Below are 12,384 nucleotides of genomic sequence, written 5' to 3' on the forward strand. Positions count from 1 at the left end.
TTTAAATATTATGAGAATTTTTAAATATTGCACTTACTTAACAATACCTTAAACATTATTTATAAATAATAAACTTATTAACCATTAAATATTATACTATTAGGAATACAAATATTATATCAAGTTTCAGTTTTAAGTAAAAACAAAAATAAAAATAAGTCAACAGACATATAATACATGGACACAATAATTTTGATGTCAATTTAAATGTTCAAATAATTTAATGTAAATTTTTAAAATTGTCTATTTTTTTTTAAGTATACGCACCATTTAGAATTTTGTAGGTTTGATTTCTGTTGAAATTATTCATAGATCATCTAAAAAATAAAATATTTAAAATTAGTAATTATTTTTATAACAGATTTATTATGCATTAAAATAAACTAGTAGATAATAACACCATTCATTTAGACATTTTTTGAGTAGAAATTGATTAATAGGCTATACAAATTCAAAACAAAATTTAAAATTTTAGATTTTTTAAATCTTTGTTGGTTATTATGCAATATAATATCTAATTTTATTGTGATTAATATATTATAGTTTTTTATTATAAATTAAAAAAAATTTAAGTTTTTCCTTTTTATAAGAGCGAAGTATAAAATTGTTTTTTGAATCTCATAATGACAAGTACATTATTAGTTGTGAGTTTAAAGTAAATTTTTTTCTGTTGAAATCAATGATTTTTATAGGTCAAAGCAATTCTTAAAAATTACTGACTAATAAATCTCAAGAAAATCCCAAAAATATTTTATAAATAGCTATTATCTGTTATATAAACAATCTATGTAAGCAGATTTATTATTTTAATTTAAAAAAATATATTCATTTATAAGTAAATAATATGGTTTCTGAAAAAAAAGTGATTTTTATTACCTATATTTTCTTGACTGCCAACGAGTAAACAGGCTTTAACAAACTTTTTATGAAATTTATACTTCAAAATCTGGCTTGGAGTATGACATACACCAAATGATTTTATTGTTCCGGATGTAGATAGATGTGTCAATTGTTGACGAAGATCATTATCGATGAGTATATCATTTTCAACAATGTCTCCTGTTCCGGAATAATTTTGACTAACTTTTTTTTCTTTGCTATAGACTGTGTCTTTTCTTGTCATACTTTCATTGTGATTTACTTTAACTTCTGCTAACAAATGTGTTAAAATATTCCTCCAGGTTTTTGGAATACCATTTATTTCAGCACAAGCTCGAAACAAATCAAATGGGGATCCTTCAGTGATTGGACCAATTAGGTGGTAAAATCCTTTATCTGTTTTGACAATGTTTTTGGTTTTGCGGGCTACCAAAATACCAGCTTCATGAACTTTCTTCAATATTCTGATTTGATCTTCTGCCAATAAAGTACCTAGAAATATAAAAATAAAAATTATACTATTTATGATAAACATATTAATGTAACTTTAAAGATATTGATATTTTTATTTTATATTTCATTAGATTGTTACTAATTTTGAAGTTAGTAATTTATAATCCAATATCATAGGAATCTGTTAATAGTTGTCAATTTAGTTACTGTTAGTAAACAGTATTTGATATGTGTAAAATAACTATCATATTGTAGTATTTTATTACCTGTTAATGCGATGACTGATTTTAAATTGTTCTTATTTGATTTTATTTGTTTTAAATTCACTGACCACTTGGTTAAGCATTTAACTTTACTTTTTTCAGAACAATTAAACTGATCTTGAAGTTGAGATGTTCTAAAGTTATCACTGTTACTTGGTGTTATTGAAGCTATAGCTTGAAGTAATTGTAATTCAGAATCAGTGTTCATGGCAATGTCAGCATTAGCATTATTGTTCGTAGTAAGTGGTGCATTATCAATTTGTAACGACTCATAGTATGGTATTGACATAGTTGGTGGCAAGAATTTTGATTGTTGAGTATATTTTTGAACAGAACCATTATTGACTATGCTTTCTTCAATAACTGTATCATATAAATTGCTTGTTGTGTAAGGAATATTGTTCAATTGATCATTAGTCATTGGTCGTTGAAAGAAATTTGGTTGTTCAATGTATTGCAGATTGTTTTCCTGTGACCCAAAATCTTCTGTTGAAGCAGTATTACTTGAAAGTATATGCATTGTCTGACGTACGAAGTTTGTGCCGTTACACTGTCCATCCCTTATTATGTGTTTAATACGCCTTGTAAATAAATTGAATTCGTATTCAAATCTACTGAAAGGATAGAATTGTAAAAACTGATTCATCAAATCACTTAAGATTAGACTTTTCTCTTTAATAATATTATTGAACAATAGTGTTTCGATTGGCTCTTGTGCAAACTGTTGTGATTGAAATGTCGAGCTTGAAGTTGCTCTTTGGTTTTCCATCATAAAAAATTGATATACAGTTTGTTGTCAACAAGAAAATACCAACATATATCGGGGAAAGAATGACAATACTGTGATTTGATCTTCTTCTAATAAAGTACCTAGAAATAAAAATATAAAAAATACATTTTTATGATAGAAGTAATAAGGAAACATTAAAATTTTGAAATTTTTATTTTATATTTTCTTAATTCTTTTACATGTTCTAAAATTTTGAAAATATAAATAATGTTCTGTTTTTTAATTTATAATTCAAAATAATTTCAATATTAAAATAAATTTTCAGTAACCAAAATTTATTTTGATGCTGAGTATCATATGCATAAAAAAAGAAGTAGTCAAAATGTTTGACAATTTTTTTTATTCTTCCTTTAACAACAATTTATCATATATCATATATTATATATGTAATACATCTATGACACTCATTAGTCATTACAATATCTACTTAGAAATGAGGTATACTAACACCTGCTGTAAAGTGATTTCCAGGAGAATTTTTTGCATGACTTGCCCACTAATTATAATATTTAAAATTAGTTTTTCAAATTAATTAATGCTTTGAGTTCTACAAAGTTTAATTTATTTATGTGAACTTATGTAGACTTTCATATACCTAACTCATTTAAGTACCTACTAAACAAAAATTAACATTTAATAACATAAAAATATTTTTTATTTACATAATAATTAGCATAATTAATAAGAGATATCATTTGAATTCAAAAATAAAAAATAATTATTGTTAAAGATTGTAGAATAAAACCTATCATATTAAAAGAAAAAAATATTTATTTACTATTGTCGTTTAGTTTTCACTCAAAAATACTGGAAGTTTGATTTGGCATATAAAAAAAAATTATTGTTTAAAGAAATATAAATTTTTTTTTTTAATAAGTTTTTAAAAACCTTAAAAACTTTTAAAAGTATATAATTATTTTCAATAGTTTTTTTTTATAATAAAAGAAATAATTCTCAATACTTTTTACATTTATGTATCAACAACATTATACACATACATTTAAATAGGTATTCTATATTTTAAAATATTTAAACAGGTAATAGAAAAAAAGGTTACGGTAAAAAAGACAAGCATTTTTGTTAAGTACATATGTTTAAATACATATATAAATGTAACCATTGTTACACAATTAACAAATATTTTTAATGGAGTTAATAATTTCCATTATAAAATATAATCCAAATCTATAACACCTGAATACTGAAATACAAAAAAGTAGAGATAGATGTATAAGATATATTGCATTTTATATAATAAGAAAGATTTCACTGGAATTTCTCCTTTAAAATGTTAATAAATGGCACAGATTTATTAATATTAATATGATTTAAACAATACTTTTATAGTACTTATATTTAGGGTTAGGATGTTTATGTATGAATATGTAAGCACTTATGCACTAAAAAATAAAGAATTGTGGACAAAAAAAAAATTCAATAAATATATAGAGACAAATTTAATTATTAATAGAATATAAATAAATGAGTCAGTTTTCTTTATATGTACTCGTTATTATCTATTAAATTTTTAAATTTTATTGTTTACTATATAAAATTAAATAAAATATATTTTAAAAAGAGTTGCATTAAATAATTATTGTTTGTTTTAAATGTTTCGTTGTAAATCTTTGTCTATTTTGTGTTAATGTGTTTTTGAATCTATTAGAATTTGTAAAATACAGATAATCAAACTTATATTGTAATTAATAAAATAAATAACTACAGTATTTTTCAGAATTTTGTAATGAAAACTGTTAAATATGTGCTTAAAAACAGAAAAAATACAAATTATGCAATTATTAATAAAAAAAAAGGTAAAATATGCAATAATTTGCAAAATAAAATTTTGATATTTTGAATAAAGATACTACGGAATAGATTTTTATAGGAGAATGAAAGCCATAGGACAACCTGAAAAAATTATTCAAAATCATAAACATCCTAACCTTACTCATATTTATATATTACATATAATATGTATTCATACTTTTATGATCATAAGAAAAATGGAATAGAAGACATTTAGTTTGAATTGCTATTGATTATAAGTACCTATTTTTTTTTTTTCATGTACTGGTGTACTCCTACAGTTCAGTTAATACTCGTGCTATGTAGGACGTATGACGTAAATTATTAGTTATTACTTATTATAATGTTAAAATTTGTTCGAATCTAAACAAAATTCACAATTATTATAAAAAGCGTACTTAATATACAACATAAAATAATTGGTTGAGCATAACATTAGTATAATTATTCATTAGTAAATAATAATTATAAAATATAATTAATATTAAACAGTGATACTGTGAACAGTGTAGTGAACGGCGTGAAAATTTGAAATATTCTGCATCAACATGTGGATGTTAACAACCGTAAACCGTAAACATTGTAAATATTATTGTGGTGGGGGCAGTGGCGTCTTGGAGGTAAAAGATACAAAAAAACAGTTTTTATGTTCTATGACTATCGTGGACCGTGGCGCTATTACTTTACGGTGGCTATTTACTATTTAGCATGTAGCTGATGCAATATCAGTTGTCACTTATCGTTTAAATTTTAACGTTAGAATTAGATGGTTATTACTTATTGATATTACTGATAAGGACGTGCATCCAGTATAACCATCTAGTGTCAAAGGAATTAGTAGGTACTTATTACTTAACGATAATTATTAGCGGATTCCGACATCAATCATTTCTGTTTTTTTATTTCGTTCGGTCGTTTTGTTCGTTTAAACAAACGGTGTTATTGTCATTATTATCCCGACGCTTATTGCTGTTCTCTTGTCGACAACAAACCGTGCATAGATTTTTAATGATGGAAAATCAAAGAGCAACGTCAAGCTCGACATTTCAGCCACAACAGATTACACAACCGCCAATCGAAACACTACTGTTTAATGATATTATTAAAGAGAAAAGTCTAATCTTAGGTGATTTGATGAATCAGTTTTTGCAAGTCTATCCTTTCAGTAAATTTGAATCTGAATTCAATTTATTCACAAGGCGTATTAAACATATTGCAAGGGATGGACAGCGTAACGGCACAAACTCCGTACGTCAGACAATGCAGATACCTTCAAATAATACTGCTTCAACAGAAGATGTTGGGTCACGGGAAAACAATCCGCAACACATTGAACAACCAAATTTATTTCAACGACCAGTGGCTGCCGAACATAAACCCAAAACAACAATGATTCATAACGATCAATTGAACAATATTCCTTACACAACAAGCAACTTATGTGATACAGTTATTGAAGAAAGTATAGTCAATAATGGTTCTGCTCAAAAAAATACTCAACAATCAAAATTCCTGCCACCAACTATGCCAATACCATACTCTGAGTCGTTAAAAATTGATAATGCACCACCTACTACGATCAATAATGCTAATGCTGACATTGCCATGGACACTGATTCTGAATTAGTTGAAGCTGTTGAGATACCAAGTAACATTGACAACTCTAGCACATCTCAATTTCAAGATCAGTTAAATTGTTCTGAAAAAATTAAAGTTAAGTGCTTAACCAAGTGGTCAGTGAATTTAAAGCAAATTAAATCGAATAAGAACAATTCAAAATCAGTCATCGCATTAACAGGTAATTAAATAAACATTTTTTAGTGTCTTTTTTTTTTTTTTTTGAAATATAGGGCCTTGGTTGATAAATATTAGCACATATAAAAAATGTAATATTAAGCGTTTTTATTTGAGGCCTTAGGCACTAAGCCATTTTATGAAATGATATTCAAAAACCATTTGTGCTAGCCAAAATTATTCTTAATAGTGGCAAGTGTTTTTTACATTTGTTTTAGCAATACAAAAATAATAAATTAAATAAATGGATAAATTAGCCATTAATTATTTATAGGTGTCACAAAAGTTATTTTTATTATTATAAAAATTATTAAACATGCAACAAGCTTTAGGTAGGCTATACTTGATATATTTTTATTTTTAAAATATTATTTTCATAATACTCATTATTTGAATAAAATGTATACACAGAGTAAAAACCAGTACCTAAGTAAAGTAAATAGAAGATAAATAAATAGTTTTCAAAAACAAAATTAACGATTAATTTTTATTGAACAATCCTATATATTAAAATAGTATTTATTGTCTTCTAGATATTTTGAGACAAACTGTAAAACCAAATTATCATAAACTACATTTTTGATTATCGATAATATTGATGATAAAGTGAATCTTTATTGGATGATGTTTAACTTTAAGTATTTATTTTAAATCTTAAATTAATTAATAGATTTTTACAGTGAAACCCATAAGTACAAATTGTCAATTTTTTTCGATTGATCAAAAATGCACATTTATTTTGCATTGTTGTACCTTAGTAGTGGGATAAAAACACAAAAATAAATATTATAACCGTTAAAATATACGTTTAATTTTAAAATTATTAATTATTAAATTAAATTATTCATTTTAATTAAATATATAGTATTTTTATAACTCAAAAATACATCAACAGTGATGTGTATTTTAGTTGAAGTTTAGTATTATTGTATTGTATTTTATCATAACAAATTACAGTGAAGGTTGATAATTATACAATATATAAATTATAAACTTGTATCTTAGTAATGAAATACACTATTTTTGTAAAGATTATTTGTGATTATAGTTTATTAAAAAGGTAGTTTTTTTTTTTTGCCATTATGGTATATTTATTTTTGCTCTTTTAGGTCATTTTTGAGTCATATTTCACGTTTATGGACTACAGCCAACTTTTGGTCTAGTAGTAATTACCAGTATAGACAAGACTCATTTAAATACTATTAGGTATAAAAATGTTTTATTATATTTCAAATTTGGTTTAATAATAAAATATTTGTTAGACTAACCTATAGATACTTATTAAATAATAAATGATTATATAAATTTACAATTTTGAAATGTTTATAACTTACTTGAAAACTCTTAAGATATATAAATCATTACTGGTACTGAAAGAATGAAATAGAATTGTTAACAATATGATAACTTTTTTACACACATCAAATACTTTTTACTAAAACAGTCACTATATTAACAACTATTAACAAATTCCTATGATATTGGATTATAAATTAGTAACAATCTAATGAAATATAAAATAAAAATATCAATATCTTTAAGGTTACATTAATATGTCTATCATAAATAGTATATTTTTTATTTTTATATTTCTAGGTACTTTATTGGCAGAAGATCAAATCAGAGTATTGAAGAAAGTTCATAAAGCTGGTATTTTGGTAGCCCGCAAAACCAAAAACATTGTCAAAACAGATAAAGGATTTTACCACCTAATTGGTCCAATCATTGAAGGATCTCCAATAGATTTGTTTCGTGCATGTGTAGAAATAAATGGTATTCCAAAAACATGGAGGAATATTTTAACACATTTGTCAGCAGAAGTTAAAGTAAATCACAATGAGAGTATGACAAGAAAAGGCACAGTTTATAACAAAGAAAAAAAAGCTAGTCAAAATTATTCCGGAGCAGAAGACATTGTTGAAAATGATATACTCAACGATAGTGATCTTCGTCAACAATTGACACAACTATCAACATCTAAAACAATAAAATCATTTGAAGGATGTCATACTCCAAGTCAACTTTTGAAGTATAAATTTCATAGAAAGTTTGTTAAAGCCTGTTTAATCATTGGCAGTCAAGAAAATGCAGGTAATAAAAATCACTTTTTTTTTATCAGAAACCATATTATTTACTTATAAATTGATATAATTTTTTTAATTAAAATAAAGTAGATCTGCATACATAATTCTTTTATACTAAGGTATTATATTGTAACAGATAATACCTATGTATAAGATAATTTTGGATTTGTCTTGAGATTTATTAGTCAGTAACTTTTCATAATGGTTTTGATCTATAAAAATCACTTTCCAATAGGAAAAAACTTTACTTTATTTATTTATTTATTTGTTTTTTTTTTTTTTATTAACCTAAGCTTGGTGACTAGGGCCATTAGCTGTTCTAGGGGTTATAAACTGTTGGTAGGAGTAAAGTTGGTACGGTTAACATGTGTGTGTGGTATGAGGTTTTTAACCACTGTGAACCCGAGTCGTCACCCATCCAGGAGCTAGTAGTTGTGGCTGTTACTTACTCCCAGTTGCATTCTACAACTGGTAGTAGTCAACGTGCCATGCCAAGCCACAAAATTGACTTTAAACACACAACTATTTATGTATTTGTCATTATGAGATTTAAAAAACAATTTTATTTTTCATCTCTATGAAAAGAAAAAACTTAAATTTTTTTTTTATATAATGATCACAATAAAATTAGATATTATATTTAATAGCAATCAATAAAGATTTAAAAAATCTAAAATTTTAAATATTGTTGTGTACTTTTATAACTTATTAATCAATTCCTACACTAAAAATTTCTAAATAAATGGTGTTATTATCTACTAGTTTATTTTAATGCATAATAAATCTGTTATAAAAATAATTACTAATTTTAAATATTTTATTTTTTAGATGATCTATGAATAATTTCAACAGAAATCAAACCTACAAAATTCTAAATGGTGCGTATACTTAAAAAAAAAAAAATTGGACAATTTTAAAGATTAATATTTAATTAATTGAACATTTAATTGACACTAAAAATGTTGTGTTTATATATTATATTTCTGTTAACTAATTTTTGTTTTTGTTTATACTTAAAATTGAAACATGTTATATTATTTGTATTCCTATTAGTTTCATATTTAATGATTAGTGATTTTGTTATTTATAAATAATGTTGAAAGTATTGTTAAGTAAATGCAATATTTAAAGACTTAATATTTCTAAGTTTTTATATTAAATTGATTTATGAATCTTTTTTTTTTTTTATTAAACCCACGTAATATAAGATATTGCATAATTATCTTGACTCAACTCTACTTATGTGATGAAATAATTTTGTATTTTTTTTTTTAAATTTATTTTTAGTATTATTACTATATTTTAATTTGTTGATTTTGTATTCATGTACTATGGTTTATTTTATTATAATATGTAATTGAAGATTTAAGTTCATATTCCATTACATTATCATTATCATTATCAGCATATTTTATCTGCTGCTTTTCTTATTTTTTTTTTTTTTATGTTGTTTACCGATGAAATAAAGAAAAGACTTGAAATAAAATAATAACTTGTTAATATTTATACACCATTAAGGTATCACAATGCAAATACCATATGAATAAAAACTAAAAATTATTTGTTATTTTCAACAATATCATGATCAGTAATTATACTTAAAAAAATATGCTTATTTTTATTTTAACAAAGGAATAGAATAGAGCCAGAGCCTTAAAGTTAAAAAACTATTGCGTTTATATATTTATTAAACTTAATAATTTTATTAAATATACAGAAAAATATTCAAAAGGTTCTTTACATTTGAATTCAATGATATATATATTCATTGTATATGATTAGGGCTCGGATGTTTATGCACTTAAAACTACTGTTATATGCATGCATTTACGTACTAAAAAATTACAAAATATGCGCTAAAAATGATAAAATATGCATTTTTAACCAATAAAAATGCCAAAATATGCACAAAAAATTTTATTATTTATTTAAAAAAAGTTTTAAATATATTTTTTAAATTTAAATAGTGTTTTATTTACTTTAATTTACATTATTATTTATAAATTAGGTATTACCATTATTAGCGTTATACTGTGCTACTATAGTTTTTTTTTTAATTTGTTCAAATTTGTAACTGCGTCTATTATCGTTAAGTACATTTTTGTAATGTGAAAAGCTTTGTTCTACATCAACTGATGTTATCTTAGACCTTGTCCAATAAAGTACTGTAATTTCGAACAAACACGATAAGTCAATAATAAACATTTATATTTTACGTCAATACTTGGTAAATTGTAGACTGTAGTTACCATTTATAACATTTATACATACAAATTATGAAATTAATCGTGTAGTTCGTTAATTAAATTGTTTTTTTCTTTTTTTTATGTAGTGAAATATGCTTTTTTATTTTTTAAATTCCAAAGTATGTAATTAAAATACAAAACCATAAAATGTGCAAAATAAAAATAGTATTATTTGATTCAGTATAACATGAATTAAATTTGTATTCAGGTTAACATTAAATTGGATAAATAGAAAACAATATGCAATTTCATAAAAATCAGAGCCAGAGCCCTATATATGATAAACAATCCTGAATTTAAATGCTCTATTATTAACAAGTGATAATGTTTTTGTTTTTGATATAACTATTAAAGTCATTTATTTTACTTTTAGTATTGTAATAAGTTGATATAATTTTTTCCAAAAATATTAAATTTATCGTATCATTGTATTCATATTTATCATATTATATAATTTAAAATTTCATAAAATGTTTCTGTAAAACATTGAGAATAGATTTATAACATAAATAAATCAGAAATGATATCTTATAAAATAAAATTTATGATAATATATTATAAGTTTAAGTTTTATGTTTCCACTAATAATGTTTTCAAGTTAAAACAAACTAATTTACATATGTTTTTTATTGTTTAAAAAAATAATTTCTTCTAAATTAGTTTAAAATATTTATAAAAAAATTCTACTTACATATTTTCTTAATTTTATTATTTTGTTATGAAATACTCTTGAGGAATCTTACATTACATTTTCAATAAATTTGACCAAAATAATTTTTTTAACTGCAATAATGGTAAAAAAAAAAAATTAAAATTTTCTCATATGATGAAAATTATCATACAAATGTGTGTTATAAATTTCAAGTATTAATAAAATATAAAAAATGTGTTGATGAAATATAATTAATTAATAGTGTTTTCTGTTGAATTTTATTTTTAAGTAAAAGTCGAAAAACTTACAAAGAACCTCGTATTAAATTTTTGAATTTTAGATATAAAAACAAAAATTGTTATGAATTAGTAACTAAAAAATATTGTAACAGTTTATATCAATATATCATGAAGTGTTTTCTTTTTTTGGTATATGTAGTCATAAACTAATTTATTTTACTTTTAATATTATAGTAATTTTATACGATCAAACCTGTATAATTCAAAATGTAATAACATCTTTTTTGACCTTGAATTTTGATCAAGTGAATAATTTTTTTGAAGAAATTTTAGAAAATAAATTTAAAGAAAAACGAAGTTTATATATTCTTTTTTTTTTTTAATCTCAATTTACATAATAGACCAATATCCTAAGTATAAATATTCAACAAAAATTAAAATGAATAAAATATTAATTTAATTATAATGAAGATTACCAAGGTTAGGTTAGATGGTCACAAATATTTTTTCATAAGTGTTTAAGTTTAGAATTTTGATGAAATTTATAAATTTTCTTGTAGTTATAAATTCAAAAATTTTCTTTTTATATTTAAGATTTAAAAACTTAATACAATATTAGGATGCAATTACATATTTAAACCATGAATAACGATATTCTTTAGTTTGTCATTGTTTAAAATCATTGTTCATTGTGAAATAAAATTGTTACGTACTTAAATTATTACATGTAATTAATTGAATAATGATATTTTCAAATTCAATGTTTTTGGTAAAAATTAATCCAACTTAGTGTATGTATATTTATTTTTAATAGGTAGTGCCTAAAATTAATTACTTAATCTAACAGCAATACCAAAAAAAAAAAAAAAAAAACCATGAAATATACTTCATGATATAGACTGTCTCCATTTAGGATCGTTTTTTGTATACAATAATTTAACATTGAATTCAAATTTAACACACTCATCACAATGGCTATCAGAGTGATCAGAGCATAAGTCTACCTTTATTGTTTTGTTATTAAAACTTCTTTAGAGGATTTTACACGGATGTGGATCTGTAGGATCTGTAGAGAAGAATGCAAACTGTGCTTGATTTGAGTTGATTAAATAATAGAGTTAATAAATGTATTTTTACCTAATATAATTTTTGTAATTTTGAAGTTAAGTCTTGGT

At 23.3% G+C, this 12,384-nt stretch overlaps 2 protein-coding genes across 2 annotated transcripts; one reads left to right on the top strand and one right to left on the bottom strand.

Moving 5' to 3' along the window:
• Positions 1-205: 205 nt before the first annotated feature.
• Positions 206-4,519, bottom strand: LOC112600474. The gene is made up of 4 exons (XM_025347710.1): positions 4,438-4,519; positions 1,599-2,465; positions 877-1,371; positions 206-317 (listed from the first exon to the last, which is right to left on the bottom strand). The coding sequence occupies exons 2-4, from the start codon at positions 2,365-2,367 to the stop codon at positions 307-309; spliced, it is 1,275 nt and encodes a 424-aa protein (XP_025203495.1). The 5' UTR covers positions 2,368-2,465; positions 4,438-4,519; the 3' UTR covers positions 206-306.
• Positions 4,520-4,945: 426 nt separating this feature from the next.
• LOC112600434 lies at positions 4,946-9,023 on the top strand. The gene is made up of 3 exons (XM_025347652.1): positions 4,946-5,992; positions 7,585-8,079; positions 8,901-9,023. The coding sequence occupies exons 1-3, from the start codon at positions 5,203-5,205 to the stop codon at positions 8,909-8,911; spliced, it is 1,296 nt and encodes a 431-aa protein (XP_025203437.1). The 5' UTR covers positions 4,946-5,202; the 3' UTR covers positions 8,912-9,023.
• The last annotated feature ends 3,361 nt before the right edge of the window (positions 9,024-12,384 follow it).

The sequence above is a fragment of the Melanaphis sacchari genome, unplaced genomic scaffold, assembly GCF_002803265.2.
Source record: "Melanaphis sacchari strain LSU unplaced genomic scaffold, SCAv2.0 Contig64_pilon_pilon, whole genome shotgun sequence".
NCBI lineage: Eukaryota > Metazoa > Arthropoda > Insecta > Hemiptera > Aphididae > Melanaphis > Melanaphis sacchari.

Bases quoted from the DNA above. Each gene is read 5' to 3' on its own strand.
- LOC112600474 (XM_025347710.1), bottom strand. From the start codon at position 2,367: ATGATGGAAAACCAAAGAGCAACTTCAAGCTCGACATTTCAATCACAA. The intron at 1,372-1,598 runs GTAATAAAATAC...TTATATTTCTAG, and splicing joins ATCAGTCATCGCATTAACAG to GTACTTTATTGGCAGAAGAT.
- LOC112600434 (XM_025347652.1), top strand. From the start codon at position 5,203: ATGATGGAAAATCAAAGAGCAACGTCAAGCTCGACATTTCAGCCACAA. The intron at 5,993-7,584 runs GTAATTAAATAA...TTATATTTCTAG, and splicing joins ATCAGTCATCGCATTAACAG to GTACTTTATTGGCAGAAGAT.